Source organism: Pagrus pagrus, assembly GCF_965226575.1.
Source record: "Pagrus pagrus genome assembly, chromosome: 15".
Classification (NCBI taxonomy): Eukaryota; Metazoa; Chordata; class Actinopteri; order Spariformes; family Sparidae; genus Pagrus; species Pagrus pagrus.
The window spans coordinates 24,592,984-24,614,408 of record NC_140199.1 but is presented as its reverse complement, the minus strand read 5'-3'; the positions used below and the strand labels follow the sequence as shown (position 1 = coordinate 24,614,408).

At 41.3% G+C, this 21,425-nt stretch overlaps 1 protein-coding gene across 4 annotated transcripts; it reads right to left on the bottom strand.

Annotated features, from left to right (window-relative positions):
• Nucleotides 1-520: 520 nt before the first annotated feature.
• Nucleotides 521-21,315, bottom strand: myofl (myoferlin like). 4 transcript variants are annotated; one of them, XM_084374668.1, is made up of 55 exons: nucleotides 21,125-21,315; nucleotides 20,776-21,042; nucleotides 20,251-20,306; nucleotides 20,030-20,121; nucleotides 17,705-17,813; nucleotides 17,437-17,533; nucleotides 16,139-16,308; nucleotides 15,649-15,777; nucleotides 15,193-15,255; nucleotides 15,017-15,067; nucleotides 14,816-14,846; nucleotides 14,311-14,426; nucleotides 14,077-14,203; nucleotides 13,889-13,992; nucleotides 13,736-13,804; nucleotides 13,605-13,648; nucleotides 13,435-13,517; nucleotides 13,291-13,326; nucleotides 12,934-13,058; nucleotides 12,726-12,839; nucleotides 12,283-12,460; nucleotides 11,469-11,593; nucleotides 11,243-11,352; nucleotides 10,833-11,025; nucleotides 10,536-10,691; nucleotides 10,312-10,443; nucleotides 10,024-10,187; nucleotides 9,482-9,596; nucleotides 8,634-8,736; nucleotides 8,393-8,532; nucleotides 8,130-8,294; nucleotides 7,774-7,861; nucleotides 7,537-7,614; nucleotides 7,230-7,411; nucleotides 6,986-7,144; nucleotides 6,796-6,897; nucleotides 5,987-6,148; nucleotides 5,713-5,878; nucleotides 5,557-5,627; nucleotides 5,447-5,461; nucleotides 5,267-5,365; nucleotides 4,802-4,930; nucleotides 3,906-4,061; nucleotides 3,682-3,773; nucleotides 3,384-3,554; nucleotides 3,120-3,268; nucleotides 2,707-2,846; nucleotides 2,335-2,423; nucleotides 2,164-2,259; nucleotides 1,914-2,055; nucleotides 1,696-1,795; nucleotides 1,398-1,591; nucleotides 1,203-1,312; nucleotides 943-1,090; nucleotides 521-827 (listed from the first exon to the last, which is right to left on the bottom strand). In XM_084374668.1, the coding sequence occupies exons 2-55, from the start codon at nucleotides 20,861-20,863 to the stop codon at nucleotides 789-791; spliced, it is 6,162 nt and encodes a 2,053-aa protein (XP_084230794.1). In that variant the 5' UTR covers nucleotides 20,864-21,042; nucleotides 21,125-21,315; the 3' UTR covers nucleotides 521-788. The 4 variants fall into 4 exon arrangements, with proteins under 4 accessions (XP_084230794.1, XP_084230793.1, XP_084230795.1 ...); XM_084374667.1 differs by having other exon boundaries at nucleotides 20,776-20,940; XM_084374669.1 differs by lacking the exon at nucleotides 21,125-21,315 and having other exon boundaries at nucleotides 20,776-21,046.
• Nucleotides 21,316-21,425: the final 110 nt, after the last annotated feature.

Genomic DNA, 21,425 nt, shown 5'->3' with positions numbered 1-21,425 from the left:
AGGTTTGAAAAAAGTGATGCCAAGGGGTCAGACTCAATTATGTCTGAACTTTAAAACTCAGAATTTAATTCATCGTTTAAAACAACTTTTTATGTTTTTTCTCCACTTTGTTTATTAGTTTCACACTTGAAAATGAAACATTTATACACAAATAGAGGGGGGAAAAACAATACACCCTTTTAATCTTAGTAGGTTGTCAGTTTGAGTCTTGTAAATTCTCTCTGCTTAAACAGCCTGGTTTAACATTTTTTAGATTATTATTTGTGCATAGAAACATACCTAATGACTGGACTAATTATCCTACAAACAAAATGATCGAAGGGCTGAAATGAGGTTATTAAAGGGCTGCCGCTTCAATGGGTCTGCTTTCCATGTAAACAACCTAAAATGGACAAAGGGAATACTTAGTTTTGATATTGCTAACTTACTCATTGGTAATAAGATTGAATTTTCAGTCAATGTTAATACTTCTATATATAGTTCACCCAGATGTGTGCAAAATATAACAAAATATGAACAATTTGCTTAAAACAAGGTTTATTAAAACATATCATTCTAAACATTCTTGGTTTGTTTTCTAAATTTGAACATAAGAAAGATCATTTACTACATATAAAGTATAATACTGAGAGTGCAAAAAATCAAAACAGACAGATCTGTTTATGTGAAAGGAGAATGCTGGATATCAGTCTGCTTTGGCATCAGCAGAGGAAGTTCTTCTGTGTTTCTGAGTAAAGTAACAGTGAAGATGACTGTAGATTCTGCAGACAGCGTCTCTGCATTGCTCCTTAGGAGAAGGGCTTCACAATCTTCATTGAGATGTAGTTCTGTGGATATGGAATAGACATTACAATTCGCTCAGATCACAAAATACTGTGAAAAACAATTTGTGGTAGTTTAAGAAATATCCAAATCAATAATCACCAAACCAAGTAATCTTACCGGTAGGGAGTAGAACAGGATCCCCAGGAACAAGATCACCAGCAGAAGGATTATCGATAAAATGAAAATCCACTTGAACCTCCGCCAAACTATGAACTTCATGGTCTTGCAAGGGTTTGTAAACCAGAAGAATGACGTGTCAGGGCGGCTGTCAAGTAGTGAAGGACAGACACATTCACATAATGTTAACTCACATTAAGAAAATTCATAGTACTACAAAATAATTTAGTTAGGGTTAGGGGTTAACCCAGATTGCTTACTTGGGTTGATCCAGTTTGGGATTCATGTTTGGCTCGTCTCTGCCTTTCCCAGCAGGTCTCTCATCCATCTCCTTCTCCTCCACTATTTCCAGTGTCATCTCTACTTTTCCCTGTGAAATTTTGAACACAGTCTTAAACAGTAACCAGAAAACAAACAAAAAAATTAAGTAAGGACTGTGCTGTGGAGAAACATACACCAATGACATGTTTCCCATCCTGCTCGATTGAACATGGCCACCAGCCTCGGACAGACTTCTGGGAGAAGAGTGAGTTGGGCTGTGGTCTTTTGGAAGAAGCAGAGCTTGTCATCCCCGGCAACATCTTGAGGTTGCACTTTTCTGGGCTCTTAGCAGGAGGGATCAGATTGAGTAGGTCCAATTCAACTGAACCTGCAACATAGATAATGAGAGAAAGTAATGATCATTATATTTAAATAGTAGCCCTAGCCTTCCAGTATATTTATTATGCTATAATAAAACAATGCTGTTTTTACCTAAGTAGTCATCCAGTGAGAACTTGTCATTGTCCCATATCTGGACGATCAGTTTAGGAGGAGTCCTGAATTCAGTTTTGTCAAGGTTCCAAAAGTGTTCCTGTAAGAAGGCAGAAACTGTATTTAGATCTTTACTGCCATTAAAAAATTGCAAAAATGACTTAGTTATGAATATCAGTCATGTGATGCTTTGTTTCCATGACTATGATTTCACTCACTTTTCTCGCGACAACACACAGCTGTTCTGCAGGCAGGTAGTCGAACCCAAAGATGAATCTCCAGTTGAAATTTCCATCACCATCCAGGGATCTGTAGTGGACATCCGTCTTCTGCTTCTGGTCCTCCATACCTGGCATCCACCTAGGAAACATGTTGAATACAGATTAGTCATTAGCAAGTTCCATGGGTAGAAAAATGCAAATTAAAGTAAAATAAATAAAGGATTAGATTAAAAGACAAGTAACGTACCCTTTCACATAGATGTCACTCATGTTTTCTCCAGTGATGCTGGTTTCGTCCAGAGTGACATCAGTTGTGTTCCAGACGATGGCTCTCAAGAAGTACCTGTTTTAAAAATATCATTATGTTTTATCCCTAAATGCATTATGACAAAATATTATATTTTTGAGTGCCTCTTACTTCTTGGCTTTGCGTGGAGTAATATCACATGGAGGCCCTGGCAAACCAAGGCTCTTGGGGAAAACGTCGACCCACATTTGAATTTTTCCCTGCATTTGTAGAAAGGATAACTTTTAAGTAAATCTTTAACACAACAACATTAAAAGGTTAAAATAAGTGCTATATCGTAGGCAACTGGGCTTGTTTCAGTTTCTTGAAGGCGTTTCACCGTTTCAGCGTCTTCAAGAAACTGAAACGAGTCCAGATGCCTACAATATAGCACTTTCCAAGTGACCTGGAAGACTGAGAACCTTCATCAAAATTAAAAGGTTAATTTCACAGAGCATTAAGTTCATACTTTATCACTTCTATGACAAAAAGAATTGTCTTAACCTGGGACAGGTTGGGTTGGTGGGAGCTGCACAGGGTTCTGGTCTCCACATGCTCTGGTACCAAGCCCTGGCTTCTGAGGACATGCAAGGCCAGCCTCTCTCTGGCTGGGCCCAAGTGTGGGTGGATTACAGTGTTTGTCTCTGCAAAGGGCATGGCACATCATAAAAGTCAAGGATGAAAGGATATTATGCTGCAGAAGATGCATATTAATATCAAAGATATGCAAACAGCCAAAATTAGGACAAAATACAATGAGCATAGCATAGCATAGCACAGCATAGCACAGGGTACTGATAAATGGTTATAAAATAGCCAACAAGGCGAATAAAAACAAGACATTGTCATTGCGATAGTATATTTAAGTAACAATATACATAAAAATATGATAATTGAGCATTTGAAAATGGCAATACCAAAATCTTGCAGGTTGTATTGTTTTCCCATAAAGGTCAGTGAGCTGCCGTCTCCCTCTATGCGTGCAGGAGGGACGCCCCTCACCTTAGCCACGCGCTCAAGGATCTGAATGGGCTTCAGCTGGTCTCTCCACTTATTGATGCCTGAACTGAAAGAAAAATGTAGCTTTATAGGTTTGGCTTCATAAAGGTAAACACATTAAAGAAGAGGTCCTTGGCCTCCTTTGCATGTGTCCACTGTGTACACAAAGTGAGCATACTTACACACAGTAAGTCTGTGGCAGGCCACAGCAGGACCTGAAACGAGACAGGAGTCTGTTCTCCAAATCGATGATGGTCTCACCCACTTTCTCATCTCTGCTCAGTAAGTCATAGTCATACACAGCAATCTTCAGGTCCTTGTCTTGAGGCAAGAAGCAAGACAGCTCAAACATCCTGGACAAAAATGGAGGACAGCATATAATGTATTTGTTTTTCCTTTATGTTAAAAATAATACTGAATGAGTGAATGAAATAAAAAAATAACAAAAAGTTCAGTGAGCTGCACACATTGCTGTCTCACCTCCCGAACTCTGGATTAAGGGTGTTTGGTTTGTAGTTCTCTCTGTCATCCAGTGATTTCCTCCCCAGTGCAATCTTAATGTATGGGTCACACTGAATAAAAACAAAAATGATCTTAACTTCAGGAGCTTCAATCATTAAAAAAAAAAAAATGTTATCATATTATGTTATATTTATATATTAAACCAGGGTGGTTGTTCAGTTGTAGCTTCATACAAAACTCACCATGCCATTTGTATCTTTAGGCTGCAGGTCGATACCGCGCACCACGTAAATCCTGACCAGACACTCCTGCGGTCCACTCTCAGGAAGCTCTCTGAACTGGCGGGGTGGGGATGGCACCCCTGGGTCATCAGGCAATGGGTATATCTTGAATGAGCCCTTAATATCACCAAAGAGTAAAGCACCGTTAGTCACATAGCGTTGAAAAGACAATTACATTCAAACAAGAACTTAAGACCTTATCACACTAATTTAACACTAGATTGTAGATTTTCATTCTACCTGACTCAAATAAACCGAAAAATATCTGATTACCTGTCCAACACATGAAGAAGTACTGGATCGTTTCATCCCTTCATTTCCCTTGCCCCCCACCAGTTTATCATTTTAAATTGAATTGACTGATGTTGTGTCTACATGTCCAGACTAAACTGCAACTTTATACCAACCCAAAGTTGAAACGTGTCTTTAACTTACATGATCCAAGTCAAAACCTGAAACTGCTCCATATCATTCTTGAGAATATGCTTGGTGTAGGCTTTTTAACATTAAATTTGCTTGCGGATTTCAGCTTCAAAAGGACCACATACTGCAGCAAACTATAGCTCCACAGAGATACCAATCTGCAGGCTCTATACATAATACTGTGCATACACTGTGTTTATGCCAACACAGCAATAGCATAGTTTTGATCTTCCCTGAACCAATATTGCAAGAGCTACAGTTTATCCTGTGCTATTTTGTAGCCCACAAATTAATCCATTGACTGTAATTGAAATTCAGAAAGTGTCCACCAGAGGGCAGACAAAGGCTGTGCAAAAGCAACAGCAGTGATTGTTCATGTTACAGTAGTTCAGGTAATAGGATGACGACGCTTCCTCAAAAACTGATTTCTCTACCTTGAACTCCCCCACCACAGAGGGATCATCTTCCTCATCTTCGGTCTTTCCTCGCTGAAGTTTGAAAGTGCTGCAGAAATCAGTGAGACCCTGGAAATCTGCAATCCCTTCGAGTTCACTGTCATACACCTGAAAACCACATAACACAATACCACAACCACATCACAGATGGAAAATTACAAATTTCAAACTTTTCTTCTCATTTCAACCTAACTATACTTTAAGTTTTCACATAACTCCCAAATTTGTTTTGCTGTTTTTCATTCTAAGAACTTCCTCATGTTTGACTGGCCTGATCTGAGAAAAATTCTTATCTTTGTTTTGGATTACTGTACACTCTTATCTATACATTGCACTGTCTGGTCCCGACCCTGTAGCTAGCTATAGCTTGTAAAAACAACCCATAACACATCACAGATTAAATCAGTTCTTGTGTTTTGGCAACGTGTGATGACATGTTCCCACCTGTAATTTGTCGTAACCCTTTTTCAGGTAAGGCCCACACTTCTCCTGCTCTCCAACAGAGGCATAGAACTTACTCCACCAGTCCACTGCTTCCTCCTCCTACACAATGGAACATAATGCCACATTTAGTATTTTTAGAGATGCTGCCATTGGATAATCTGTGAAAGGAGAAAATCTCACCTTTTCAGCTTGAAGCTGCAAAGTGGGAAGAAAACAAAAAACACATCAATACAAATAAATAGATGTGAAAAATATTGTCACACACGTTTTGTGACTGCGTCATTATTTACCTCTGTTTTCACAATGGGTCTCTCATCGATGTCTATGACAACATCTGCCTGGGCAGCAGCTATCATTGCCACTGCAAAGACAACAGAAATAGGAACGAAATAAGTCTCTACTGTATGTAGCCGAGTGTGTATTTATCTATGCATGTGTGTAAATACCTCTGGCAGACATGCAGACTTCATTGTTGATGCGATACGGGTCACAGCGGAACTCCTCAAGGCAGTCGATGGTGCACTGACCCACGACGGGTTTCCTACCGAATGGTCGGTGGTCGATGATCTTCAGCACAATGGGAGGGGTGTACATCTCCTCTTTGGGGAGAAGCTGGGTGAGAAACCAAACAACAGGCCATGTAAGAAAGTATGAACAATATAGAAATCAAACACTTAAAGGTGTCTGAATATTCAGTCTTGAAATTTTGAGAGATAGTACCACTTTGAGAAGCAGAACTGATCCGGGGAAGTTGGGGTTCTTTTTGAAGTTCCTGATTACGGCAGTTTGCACAATCTCACCGCCACATTCCACGATCAAACTGGGGGAGGAAACTGTGGCCAACTGGTAGGTCTTCATGTTCCTCAAGCCCCAAGTCAAGACCTGGGATCAAATAAATACAATGAAGTCACGTTACCACACAGTGTGTCCGGAACTTTTAGTCCCAGGCACTACTTTTCAGGGAAATAAATGGCTTCTTCAGCCCATTGTTGTCTGTGTTTCCACGATGGTCCAATGACCCGTGAAAATTCTGCAAATTTGTCCACTGATGTATGAAATAGCGACGTCTGTTTTCAAGCACATGACTACACAACAACGAAACCTGTACCTGGACTTCCCACATTTCCTTGGCCAATCAGAAATGTCCAGTACTTCAAGCCCCACCCCAAAGTTGCTGTTCTTTTCGAACTACTACACCCCAGTAAGGACTTTCTGGGGTGTAAAATAATGTTCCTGCAGCTTAATATAAAACTTGGTCCCTTGGTGGAAACTATGCTTCTTCAAAGGTCCCTAGTCCATTGGGAAGTTCCTACAGTCGAAATGCAGTTTAAGACACTGTTTTAAAGTATGGGTATCTGAATGGACTAACATGGTGGTAGCAGATAAGTGAAAGGAAGGAAGGGAGTTTCAGATAACAAATGCCAAAGAAGCCGAAATGTCAGGGTGGGGCTGGTCTTGTCTGATCATGTTATGTTTGTGAAGGGAATTTATAAGTGCTGGCAAAGCAGCAGGAAGGATTGATGGTGTACCTCAATCGCAGTGAGCTGCACTACAGGTCTGATTCCCTGTGGAACCATGTAGAGCTTCTCTCCTCGTCGAGGGGGCACCAGTGGCAGATCTCCATCGTTCACCTGGAGGGCAGAGCACAGCGCCACCTCTTTAGCACAGTTTCATGAAGTTAAGACACAGTATGTTTACTTTCTTTAGTGTCTTCTTTACCTTGTCCTTCAGAAGGAGCTCTGCAGCCAGCAGTACCTCTCCAGCGCTGCGGCCTTTTTTGGTGACTGGGAACCACAGCAGCTTCGGGCTGACAGCCACACTGGGGTTCAGTTTCACTACTACGGGGCATGTGCAGCAACCCATGGGCTCATCTTTACCCTTGTAAATAAAATACAGACATGTAGTAAAGCCTGACTACATACTCCATGAACCATAGCTGCATTTTTGGATAAAATATACGTACAACTTGATCACTGTCGTACAGCTCCAACACTACATCAGGAGGGTTCTGGGCGATAGTTTGCGGGTCTCCATAGATTTCAATGTCCTCAAAGATGAGAGTCTGATCCCACGTTGGGTTCAGGGTTGCTCTTATGACTTCTGTGGTCTTGCTCACATGGAGAAATGATACATGGGCGTAGGGATCTGGAATGGACCAGGGTATTATTTTAATGTCAACATGTCTGTGTAGATGTCATGTATTTCTCTTTGTTTAGGCACTTGCACGTTATCTGGTTATTCTGAGACACAAGTTTTTGATTAACTTTTACCTGAGAAGCTGTCTTTATCCATGGCACAGAGATTTCTCCCCTGATACACGTATACTCTCAGATGGTAAATGTAAGACCCTGAAGGGAGATAACCAAAAACAATGTAATCTCGCAATACACCTCCTAATTAGGCATGTAATCGTCCATGGCTTAGGGTTATCTTCAAGAAGGTCCAGTCAGGACGTTTGAAGAATGATGACTGACCGGGAATCAGCTTTATCTGATCGGACTACTTACTGCTAAAGTGGCAGGAAACGGTGGGTGTATTGGCACCAAATACTTTGGCTGCGTCTTTTTTACTGGTCTTCTCGTCCACATCAACCCCCTGTTAACAAAAAGCAGGGTGAAGAGCACAACACAGCAATCATATGGGATAAAGTGAAGAAAATTTGAGGGCAACAATGCAGAACTAAAATACACTTCCTGAGTTGCCAACATCTGACAGGAACATGCACATGCAGGAGAATAATGAGAGGATATGACTCAGATGGCATAAAGTAACTGTTGTTGCCATGACAACTGCCTCGTCAGGGGAAATTTAAGAATGCAACACATTTAACAAATATTTCTCAGGGGACTTTTGTTCGACTCACTAATGCCCCTTCCAGTCTGAAGATGGCAGAGGCCCCGATGCGGTCTGAGGGGACCATCTTTCTTCTCCAGCGGCGGCGGCGGAACGTGTCAGAGGTGCGCTCCTTCCTGTGGAACTTCCAGCCAATCAGGGAGGAGTACTCCCAGCCTTCCCCTGATTCTCGCCTCTGCAGAAGAAACAAGAAAAGAATGAGAAACTGCACTCATACAGTAACTTCTCCCCCAAATCTTTTCTTTTTCACATCTACCTCTACCTCTTCCTCACCTCAATAGTTGCCGATTTATCAGATATCTTCTTCCGTGGTCTGACAAGTCTCTTCCTGCGATGGATATGGTACATTTTCTCCGCTGCAACCCAGGATTTGGGTTTATCATCAGGAGGAATGGTGATTCCGTATTCCCAACCTAGTATTGTGGGCAAACACACAGACAAAGTTAGACTCGGAGTATTTAAAAAAATATATAGTGCATTTTGATTTTGATCACATATTTTAGTTTCACGTTACCTCTCTCATCTACAGCCCTGTTGATGTCAAAGCTCCACTCATCCTCCCAGGCCCATCCAGGCGGACAGTCAAACTCTCCTGGGCTTTGAGTCTTTTCTCCATTCTACACAACAGAGACACTCTGTCATTCATTTATGTGGTTCATAGCTGTATATCTGAAGTATGAAGTGGTTCAAAACTTGAAATCTAAAATTGTTGATAACAAAAAAATGATCTGCTCCTTTTAGTTCTGTTTTGCTCTCAACCAACTCCAAAGGGAAATATCTGACGTTTTAAATGATAAATGCTCAACTACGTCCAGCAGCTAACGTAGTCTATCAGACTTTTGTTTCTGGGCAGGTAATGTACAGAAGGTTTATGAGATTTTTATCTGAAAACATCTGGAATAAGATCGAAGCGACCCATTCCACATTTAGCATAGTTATTTCATTCATAAAAATACTGAGTACAGGAGCTTCAAGTTAATATGGCCTTTTCAGATCAGGTACCCAAAATGTCAAAACCATTAGTTCCCCTAATGGAAACTACACATACTAAAAAAGACTGGGTGACAACCATAAAAGGCCATATGTTTATTTACATCAGTGCAACCACAAAGCAACCCACCTTTCTTATGTACATAATAGCACAGGAGACACTGATAACATTGGAAACTAACATGAATAGACAGGCTTTTGTCCTGTTATCTTCTACATTTTTAACATATAAGTGTGTGTGTGTGTGTGTGTGTGTGTGTGTGTGTGTGTGTGTGTGTGTGTGTGTGTGTGTGTGTGTGTGTGTGTGTGTGTGTGAATGTGTGTGTGTGGGCGCGCGCACGCGTGTGTGTGGTTGAGAACAGTGCTTCATACCACGTCTGTGTAGGGCTCTGCAGCGGGCTTCCACTCCCCACCAGGGAAACGTGTTTCATTCTGAAAAACCTCATCTGTGAACTCTGTGTGGCCTGCATCAGCTTCTGTCAACAGGCTGCAGAAAACACCAGCAAATGGTTGATGAGAGGCTTTGTGGCTCAGACAGCAGCTATGTGGGACCTTGATAAACAGAGCGGAACAGCTCTGAAAGACGAGCTAAAATTATTTACAAGAGCCCCTGTGGGAGAATGTAAGCACTTAAGAGGTAGAAGGCACTCACGAGGGACGTAGACCTCTTATAACCAAAACATCGAAATTCCTTTGTATATCCTGTAATTGTGTTCGTATCACTGTTCTGTGCTGTGGCTGGTACAAGCACTGATTTATTATTGCTGCCAATTAAGAGAGGATGAAGCTGAAATATGAACAGGATTCTGGAGCATGCTCAACTGCATGGTGATAACAGGATGTTTGTACTTGAGACTCGACAAGCCATGAATCACGAACCACTGTGTGAGTGTGCGTGAGTATCTTAAACTTACCATCGCTCAGGGTCAACAAACCAGTCTCCGTCCCATTCCCACCCTCGTGGCGGCAGGAAGCGCTCTTGTTTGAGTTTCACCTTTCCAGTCACGTCTGAGAACTTGTGGCGACCAACCAGACCTGTGGTTCCCCACTTCCCAAGCACATGGGCCTGATTCTCATACTGCACAAAGAAAGCCGGTCAAGTCAAGCACTTTCAATTCTTGATGTTGTTTAATTTATGTTGTATTAATTTATGATGATACAACACAGTTGAAATCAGATGAATGTTAGCGAAGCTACTGTACCATTTCAGCATACACACTGAAGTTTCCCTCTGAGAAGCTGTTGAACTTCTTCTCATGAGCAGAGAGACCGAGCCACATGTTGACCCGCAGCTGAACAGGGATCTTCACACCTTTGTTTTTGTCCATGGGGTACTGAAAAACAAAGATGATGTGCATGAGAACTCAACTTAAAAAAAGATTTTTTTTAAAAAGGACGTGTTTTTTGATGTTGAATAGTTTTGAACCTGCATGAAGATGGTCTGGGTCCGTCCACAGTGTTTGCCGCGTGCCTGTTCGCTGGAGTTGGAGTACAGGATCTCATTTGCTGGAACTCGAGCAAAAGCCACCCGCTTCTCTCCTCTTAACATCCAGATGATCACATCTGGCATGCTGTTCTGAGGCTGATGGAGACACACAGCATGTCAGTTACATTATAATGTTTCATTGACATCTTTTTGAGCTACTTAAATTAATTATATTTTATTAAATTATATTTTTGCAAGATTTATAGTACAGAGCAGACTAGTTTTATTTGTCCTAACCTCTTCTGCCAGCTGCTTGATTCTGTCCAACCAATCTTCAATGTCACCCACAGTAGCCTTGACATCTGTGGCCTCCTCTTTCATGCGAATGGCCATCTGTGTGATACCGTTCACGGCAGCATCACGCAGGGTTTTCATCTGGAGATCCAGAGCAGTCACATTGGGTTGGCCGTCCAGTTCTGGAAGCTGGAAACTGTCGAAACGTGTCGTTTAAAGTTATGTTGGATTGAAACAACACAATGTAAAATTAAAAAAAAAAAAAAAAAAAAACAGAATTCAACCCAATCAAACACTTGCAAATGTATTTGACCTAAAAACTACCCACACTACAGTTATCCGAATGACATGATCATAGCATTACATCATACAGCACAGAGATCCAGCGGAGGATCTGTCTGGTCATGTCTTACCTGTTAAGGTCTTCAATCATGTGGTTGATGAGTTTGAGCCAAATCTCCACCAGACGTGTCTCAGATACTTTGGCTAAGATGGCTGTTTTCAAAGAGGTGAGGTGGGACTCCTTTAATAAATCACAAAGACACATACAAGGACATTACTCAGCAGAACTACCTGTGTAGACATGTACAGTATTTGGGAATACACTGATCCACTGTGCCACTATGACTGGTTACTCACCAGCCTCTCAGCGATGAAGAGGAGAACGTTGACAGAGTCCAGACGGTGGCTGATGTCCTCCCAGTACGAAGTGAGAGTCACTACAGGCTTGGTGTCAGCCCAGGGCAGGTAATAGTAGTGATTACCTGTGCAGTACAAAATAAATATACCCAGTCATTTTAATTACAAGTTGTGGAGTAGACCACATACAGTACTAACATTGGCTGACAGTGTGGTGTTCATTCTCTGTGGCTTCAACATGACCCTTTTTAAACACCACCTTACAGCATGGTAAACAGTTTAGCTAAGTACTGTCAAGTGTTTACAGTTAAAGTAGAGTTTTAATGGTATTTATTTAATATGATTTTCAACAAAACTACCATTAAGCCGTAAGTATTAATGTTGCTGGGGGTCAACAAAACAAACAAAAGAAATAAATAGCCTGGGATCATGGGAGCTGTTGTCATCATTATTAAGCATCACCATTGCCAATGAAAATCTATCTACATGACTCAGGCATGAGGTAATGTTTTAAAGTTATATTTGCATTGTATTTAGTTTCATTTGCCAGCTTCCTTCCTCACTCTCCGAGTCTCTCCTGGGAGTTATAGCTACAGGCGACCGAATGACATGCATCTTTAACTTGAACAAAATTCCAGATTTATCTGGGTTTGAACACTGTTGAAAACATCCAGAATAATGTAAGTACACTTAACAAAATATATCAAATCCTGAAAACAAAGTCATGTGCCAGGAAAGGAAGTTAAAACACCCTAGATTATAAAATGGCATGAAGTTGTGAAGTCATCTTCAGAAATCTTGCAGACTTTCGTACCATCAAACACAGCAAAGCTGTACTGGGTGGTGGACGACAGGGGTTTGCAGGTCGAGTCCAGCTTGTTACCATAGTTACCGATGCTGACCTCAAACTGGATTGGCTCGCCTGGCTCTTGGAGCATGCACGCACAGTGGAACACAGCACACAGAGAGAACTTCCTCCTCCGCTGGTATTTCTGCATTAAAAAGGATGTGGCCGTGTTAGTGGTGAAGTTAAAGGTTTAAGCGTTTCTTTGTCAGTTAAAGGTGTCCTGACCCTGATTACTTTTTAGCTACTGTAGTGTTTTCTGTTGGGACACACAATGTCATCACACTGTCAAGTAATCAAGCAATACAAGACAACTTACAGATCCATAACATTGGGCCATGTTTCTTAAGGGTCGTTATATAAATCAAATAAATAAGGGGATAGCAGTAATTACAGTATGACTGAGTGTATACCTGTGCCACCAGGATGCCATCACCGGAGATGTCGTCCACATTCTTATCAACCTTTCCATCTAGCTGAGTGGAAAGTTCAACAAGGACCCTCCCCCTGTAGGCGACCCCTTCACCCTGAAACGGACCAAAATGCAGATACCTCATGTAGACAGAGTCATGTGTCTATACATACTGAGCCCTCAGCACTAGGCTGAAAGGGTAGTCTCACCTTTCCAAAGTTGAGGTCCTCATACGGATCGGGCAGGCCAGTAAATTCTCTTGGGCTACCGTACAGGTTAACATAGCAAGGCCCAAAAGCTGGGAGAAAACCAATCTCTGATGCTGCGGTGCTCACTGCAACACACACACAGACACTGTTTAATAACCTGGATAGTTTCAAGGCATTATTTCCATTGTAGTGGTAAAATAAATGTAAATATCTACTATGTAGCATGAGGTTAACCATTGTGTGTGCATTTTTAAATATTATAGTCCAATCTGACCTCAAACTATAAAAGGTTAAAATCAGAAGTTTTTAAGCTGTGATGGTAAAACATCAACATGCAGATGAGCATTTCTTACGTACATTCAGACACTGAGTTGCAACCTTCAGCCCGTGCATCTGTTTCCATTAGAAAAAAAACACATATATGTTAAATATCATGTTGCAATATCAAGATTTTAAAACATTGAGTCAAAACAATCATCACAAAAATATAAATAACATCACCTTCAACCTCTCCACCAGAGGAAGACATTTGGCTCAGATTTAAAAAAGTTGTTCCTATCGCGTCATCCCTGGTTAGACGATCCCTGCCAAGAGTAAAGTGGCACGTCAAACATTGTTTGTGACGTGACTGTCACATGTGCAGCTGTGTGCGGGAGAATTTTAGCTCTTACCAGTCATACAAAGTCAACTTGACGCGTTCACACATGGACGGGAACTACAGAGGCAGACAGACGCATGTGTTCATTTGTGCTGAAGGTTACATTTGAATCAATCATCTTACTGTGATATATATCTTTCATACCTTGACTTGCAGATTGATGAGTTGATTCCACTCTGGATTTGCGTTTTTCTCAATGATTTTGGTGCACAGCTAAAATAAAGAAAATACCAATGCATAAAGACAATATTGTAAATAAGAGCATTAATAATGTTCTTTTTACTTAAACACGAATACCTTCTTGCCAGCAAAGCTGACTTCCACATATGGATCCACCAAGTTCTTCTTATCGCCATCGCCTCCAAAGACCTGTTTCACTGTCTGAACAAAGGCATCATCCACTGCAATGCAAAGTAGATCATAAATACAGGGTTTGTTCAAGAGGAGTTCACCGCATCAAACTACAATAATTACGGGTCACTTACTCTGTGGTATATCCTCGGCACGGTATACTTTGAGGCTGAGTGTGGCCGATCGCATTGTGACACCGGCTGGCAGCAGAAGATTGCTTTCTATGTCATCCTGCTCCTCACTTATCTCTCTCCTCTCACTCTGGATCCAGATATCATAGGAGAGTTTGTAATGGTCTTTTTCAATACTGAGCTGTAATCTGTGTCTAGTAGAAAGAAGTTTGATGGCAAGCCAGAAGGTACACTCACCGGTTGCTCGTCTCCAGTACCCACAACAATTATGCTGACTTTGAGGTATCCTCTGGCCCCTGAGCTGGAGTCATCCGGATCACTCAGGAGGAGCCACTTCCTCATTATGGCATGACCTGGACAAGGTACAATTTTGTGTGATATATACAAACATATCTTAATTTTTAGTATGCATTTTACATGGACTACAGCTGCAACGATTAATCAATTAATCAATTTGTTGTCAACATTTAATTCATTCACCAACTATTTTCTTAGTCAATTTCAAAGAAGAATTCTCTAATTACAGCACCATTTAATGGAAGTTGAAATATTATATACATATTTTATGTATTATATAAACTGAATATCTTTGACTTTTGGATGAATCAATACATGATGAGGTCATCTTTGGCTTTGATATACACTGCAATCATTCACAATTTTTCTGGCATTTTATAGCTAAAAAAAGTTAATCACTTAATTGACAATAAAAATAATTGTTAGTTGCAGCTCTAACACTGACCTGGTTCATCGTAGACGTAGCTGACATCGAGCTAGAGGAGCAAGAAAACAAAAAATCTTTGAACATTTTTTTAAATCTGTCAACCTGCTGGTGATAAAAGCTACAATTCTGCTACACCGAGTCCCTCCTAGTGAGCGATAAATCACTACAGGTCAAAATTCTAAAATAAATAAAGCAGAGATGAGGACTTAAAAGCACTACCTTGAACTCTCCCATTAGACTGTCAGATCTGACGGAGAAAGAGTCATAAACCTGTCAAGACAAACACAGTGTCACACCCTCAGCAGATGTAGAAACCCAATTTCAAAAGCACATAATTCTTTTATTTAAAAAAAAACATAATGGAGAAATAGATTAAAAAAGAGTTGTCAACGCACCCGAAGACTAACGCTCTCATCAAACAGCTCTGAGGGGAGCATGTTAACATTGTAGAAAAACATCTGGGGATCAGAAACAAGTCATAAATTAACATGAGATTCTTGTGTCACTGTACACACAAACATTTTGATGTCAGACATACTTGTGGCAAACATTTAGGACTTACAGTTTAATAAGCTGAGATGTTTATGCTTTGGAAATAACTGAGACAAGGGAAGATGCATAGGAGAGGAATTAGATGCAAGAGAAAACCGAAGACACTGCCGTCAAGCTCCAGTGTGAAATCACCGCTGCAGAGAAGAGATAAATACCCCAGAGGGTTGTTAAAGCTGATGGGGATTTAGTGGCAAAGAGTGAAGATGATGTTAGAGGATGTTAAATAGACAAGCACTATACAAGGCAAAAGTGTGCTAAAGTAATTTGAGGGATTCTTGTTGTGGTGATGGACGCATTACCTCGTCAAAAAACGGGTTATTTCCCCTCCTAATTCTCGTCCTGTGGGTCTGTCCGCATATGTTCACCTTAACCACCGGCTTGATGTTGTTGCCAGGCAGCTGGCGGCCCTCGATGACACGAACACGAATCTGGAAATTGCGAGTAAAAGTGAGGCAGCTGAACAAACAGCGAGACAATTTATGTGGTTCCTTTTTGATAAGGTACCATTGACACATTTGTGTTGACAAATACCAACGTATTCAGGACAGACACAGGAACAGAAATATGTTCCTAAAGAAAATCATGGGTGTGAAATTGTTTGCACTGATGCAAAACCAATGCAAGGATGTTCACATTAGCAAATCTCTAACCCCCTCTATCCTAGTCGGGATAAATTTATTATCTCTCGGCTGGCTCAGCCTTCAGTGTTCATTTGTCATTCATGTGATCAACAAAACGAACTGTCTTCTAAATTATTCAGGAACAGAGAAATCAAAACTCAGACAATACCTGGAAGTCCTGAGGCTTATTGGCCAGGGCTCTGTGCCTTTTACGGCTGAGACGGACTGCCTTGTGGCCGGCCCTCCCAGGCTGGTTTGGTGAAGTGGGAGCTCCTGGACCTCCACCCTGTCCTCCTCCGTCCACATCTCCCTCCACCTCATCAGTGTCTTCATCGCCTCCTGGGGTGCAAAACCACAGTAATTACAACGTTCTCTGAATCGCTGCTCACTTTGTAATGTTTTCTCAGCTCGATTTGTATCCATCAAAAACAGACAGGAAACACACTCTCACTCGAGAAAAACCTACACCCAGTGTGTGATGTTTCTGTTAAGCTCCGAACAATATGGCAGACTTTTTTTTAACCAACCGCAAAAGCATTAGCTGGTGAGTCTGTCTGTGTCATCATGGCAAAATGTGTTCATGGAGACCAAGTTTAATGGTGGGAACGACCACTGAAGCAGTTTTGATTACTTAGCCAGGTGTTTGTATGTCTTTCTTTCTGTCACATTTCAGGTGTGTAGATGAGATAAAATTGAAAGCTGATTTCGAAAAAGGGCATGGACCGAGCAAGGGCACCAGAATGAGGGAGGTAGGAAGAAGGAAAGGGGCAACAAGCCCCCTATTTCACACCCATGGTTCACATTTAGTTTAAGTTTTGGATCACTATATCCCAGTTCCAATCATTCGTTCGAAGACAGCTAGTGGTGCTATCCATGAGTTGTGAGTACTAGCAATGACTACTGTGTAATCATGGGTCCAAACATCAACAAGTGGACTGGCTGGTGTAATCCAATCGCAAGACAATCAATAATCCGAGAGAATAACACCCACAGGGCAGTGATTTTCATTCCTGGTCGTTGGGGCCCCCTGCTCTGCATGTTTAAGATATTTCCCTGCCCTTCACACCTGATTAAAATGATCTGCTCGTCATGAACCTCTGCTGAAGACTGATAACGCCCCATCCAATCTGAATCAGGTGTGTTGGGACAGGGATACATCTTAAACATGCAGGACGGGAGGCCGCAAGGGCCAGGATTGAAAAACACTGCATTAGGAGAGCTCACAGTTTAACAACAGTAATGTTAAAACAGTTCGATGAATATTGATAACAGCAGCGATCTTTCTGTATCAAAGTTGTGCACAGGTATTGTTCAGTGTTCCATATGAAAAAGATGTATTATTTAAGAAAACCTTTGATTGAAGTTTTGTTTTTGGGTTTGGGCTCCCTTGTTAGATTACATGGAAAAACATAATCCAGTTGCTGAGAGGCGTGTTGGTGTTGGTGTTGGTGTCAACGGTGTGCTTACCAGCATCTGCATAAGACATGTCTCCATCAGGCTGATCATTAAGGTTTGGAGTAGCGTTGGCAGGTGGCTCATATCCAATGATCAAATTAATTGTAGCCTGAAAAAAGTTAATGTTTCTTCATGAGCATTATACTGCCTTGTATCTAATATCAATTGTATCTCATTAGAGTGAGTAAATCCCACTACTTCCTGCAGACCTTAACAGATAACAAGCATGTCGGTTACATATATCGGTGCAATGAATCTGTTATTGACTTAAAGTATTCACCCCAACAGCCTGTTGTTTCTCACTGAGCAAGGGCACGTTCTTGGATGGGAGCGACCTCAGTTGACCACTGGCCAAGTCTCTCAGAGAGATTTTTGCCGAGCCAATGAACCTGAGAAGCAATCACATACATAATCCTTTGGTGAGACAATCATAGATACATCAGCAACTGAATCACTGCAGTGGGAGGAACCACTGAAACAATAAGGACGATGCTCTGGTTCCACAAACTGTGCAGAACTTGTGAAATTACCATGAGGGACTCGTACACAGTGTTTGAGGCTGTAATTGCTCGTCGCTGTGGATGGTTGACGGTTTCTACTTCCCAGTTTCACTTCTTCACATATAATGACAAACCAGGCAACACCTACAATATTGTTTTTTCTACCAAACAGAAGTCATGTGGCAACAGTGATTAATAACCACATTGGACTGCGAGAGATTGGGTTGTTTTTTTTTTGGGTCCATCACAATTTGAATTAATTCCTTAATTGTGGTTATAGGTGGATTATGTATTATGTCACACTGAATCCAAAATGTTTTCCTCGTGACAAACATCAGCTCTGCCTAGCTAACTTTGGCAAAAGAGTAATTTGGGAGCATCTGTACCATCCCTCAAGAGAACGATTGGGACTTTGCTGTGTGACAAGGACCAGCTGGTTACACATGCCAGCCCTAGAGATGACGAAGAAGTGCAAAGAAAAAGCAGAAAGATGGAAACAATTATCATCTACCACAGGCATGCGCTGGCTGCTCTGTACCCACTTAAAGAGTGGACAAATAACAGAGCCAAGAGGGCGGGCGAAAAGGCAGTGTTAAGTAAGCAACATGAGAGCCGGCAAAGTCATATTCATGATTATGCTTCTTCTCTGTTTTTCTCAACAGCTGTGCCATAATCTAACATTGCACAGACCCCAAAAAACGTTGGTTGTCCTCGAAAAGCGGGGTCAGCTACGGAGGATAAGACAGAGAGGAAATCTGGTTTGACATTTAACTGTCTCTACCGCTGCAGAGGCCAAATGCAAGGGCTGGTTTATATACAGTAGATTAATGTCTGTTTACATAACTCTCCTACGAAACGAAACAGAACTGTAAAAACTGATCCAATGAAAGAAAAGGAACTGACTTCTTGACCACAGGGGATGGTTTTCCTGGCATACGGATATATTTTCCAGTAGTTACTTATCATTTTCAAACAAAGCTAATTTGGGAGTAAGGCAAAATATTTGCCAAACAAACTGAGCAGTCTGCACTGCCTGTCGAGCTGCTTTAGATGTCTTATCTTGATAGCACCACAGAAAAATTAGGCTCTCTGAGTCACATTCCTTTATAGATTTCCCTACTGTAGATTACAGATGTGGGTGAGACTTCTGGTGCCTGCATGTTCAACCAGGAGTCTTGGTGAGACTTTAAAAAGACAGTCCTCCATAATCAGCTTTATACTGTCTAAAGTTCATTTCGCAAAACATTACAGTCTAAGCTGCTACTAGTCATCACAGATGTGCCAATGACAAGCCAGCGCAAGCTCTCTTATTCACCCTCCTCATGTGTTGCAGGCGGTGATCATGGAAAAAAATCTGAGTGCATGCGTGGCTGAGGCAGACACCCCTCCACCCTCACGCAAGCCCTTGTGCTTCCCTCAGAATAATTTATATCACACACTATCAGTCACTGGAGTGACTCAGTGGAACTGTTATTATTTGTTCTACCTTTCTTGCCTGCACTGCAGCGAGACCTCAGTAGAAAATGTTTGCATGAGCCGAACAAAAAGATTAACAATAGAAAATTAAGCAGAGTAATAAAAAAACAGGTGTAAGTCTAAAAGGAAAGGTTAAAAAGTAGTGAATTTTCTTTCCTTTTAAGGCAGCATTCCTAGTAGGAGTTGGAGTTGTGACGGAGACAAAGCACCGTCTTTCCTGGCTCTGCAAGTCTTAACACGGTCACACTGAGTCCTGTATAAACAGCTCAGTGAAGTTAAACCATGCTATTCTTCTACTTTGGAAGAGATCATAATAACTGTTTTACAGTGTAGTTGATACTGCCATGAAACAAGCACTTGAACAGATTATAATTACAACTTTTAAAAAGGTTAACATCTGAGGTGTTCAAATTCAGTCATTACCTGTCCTACTTAGTGAAACATGGGTTGGGTTATTGTGGGAGGGTGAGAGGCGTAACTGCCTACACAGGAAGTGGTCTTCACTCAGGAACCCCTCTCTGCAAAGCCATGAGTGTGTCTACTTGATCAGAAATGTGTTACGCTAGGCAGAGGGCTAACGATTGTGACGCAGTTACTTTGACACCTGTCTGATGCCTTCATTGACCTACTTGTCTTTGCCGATTGTTTCATAGTCCTTTACAACCACGTTGATGAATGAAGATGCATCCAAGGAAGAGCCTTTCAAATCAAATTCAAGCACCTGTAATTACAAAGACATTTACAATCAATCACCAACATACAATAGTTTTAACTGAGGCAACAGCAGCTCTCATTTCCAAAATATACAAATCCACATTTATTTAACAGTTAACTTTAATTCCCCACTTACTTCATTCCAAACAGGATTCAGTTCATTGTCAATTGCTTTGGTTTTCTTCTTTTCACCTGTGAGCACAATGAAGGTAAACCAGATTTATTGGAGAAAGCCTCGTGCTACTACTGTATATTAAACACATATTTTGGACACAGACAAGCTTCTTCCAACCCAAAAATTACCAAATCAAGATTTTACAATGTGCTAAAACTGAGAAAGCCTTAATGCAGTAAGGCATTTCATTAGTAAATTAAAAATAAAGGACAAGCCATGAAGCCATAAAACTCCTCCGGGGACAGAGGGGTACTACCTTATAAGGACTTACTCTTGGTTTTGTAGTCTTTATGAATCACTGTCAAAATATTCAATACGCTCTGAGAAGAGATGAAAACTGTAAACAGCTGCTGCTCTAAAAAAGTTATTTAGAAACTGAAACACTATGTGGACGATCAGCCTGACTGAGCAGAGTTAACAGAGCATGCAGCAGTGTCCCTAGATTAAAAAAACAAAGTCAAGGTAATAATCAGTGACTTCTCTCACCTCTGAACACAACCCCAGCTATTGGATCTGGGTTTCCAAGTTTCTTTTTGGGGATCCCACTTGCGGACTCAACAACGACCCGCAGCATGGTTAGAAATAAAATCCAGATTAATGACAGAAACGAGTCATATTCCGCAGAGAGAGATGGAGCCCTCACAGAGGGAACTGAAACACACAGATGTGTGAGGCAGAGAGGAGTGGACACCGGAGGGCAGCCTCACCATGAGTCACAGGCATGAAACACACCAGCCAGCCTCAGGAGGTGAGCTGGGTTAATGGGCGGAATAGAAACAGTGACTTTTAGAGCCAAACTTTCTCATTCACTGTTTTAAAAATTCCTCATACTTACAACTCAATGTTGCTGTGCAGAAATGTAAGAGTGCTCATCAACCAGCCATCGTCTCAGCTCCTCATCTCTTGTACTGCAGCGCCCCTCAGTGGTGTGACGACGTTATGCATCCTTTCAGTGCTGTCTGAAATTACACTTAAGCTAGCTAACACTGTAATGTTTCTAAATAAAGTGAGAATTGGCTACATACTATGATAAGATAAACACAACCAAACACATACATATATGTCAATACAACGCTGCTCCAGTGGCAATATCAGTGTTATTTCATATTTTGTGCGCATGCGCGCTGTCGCTGCAA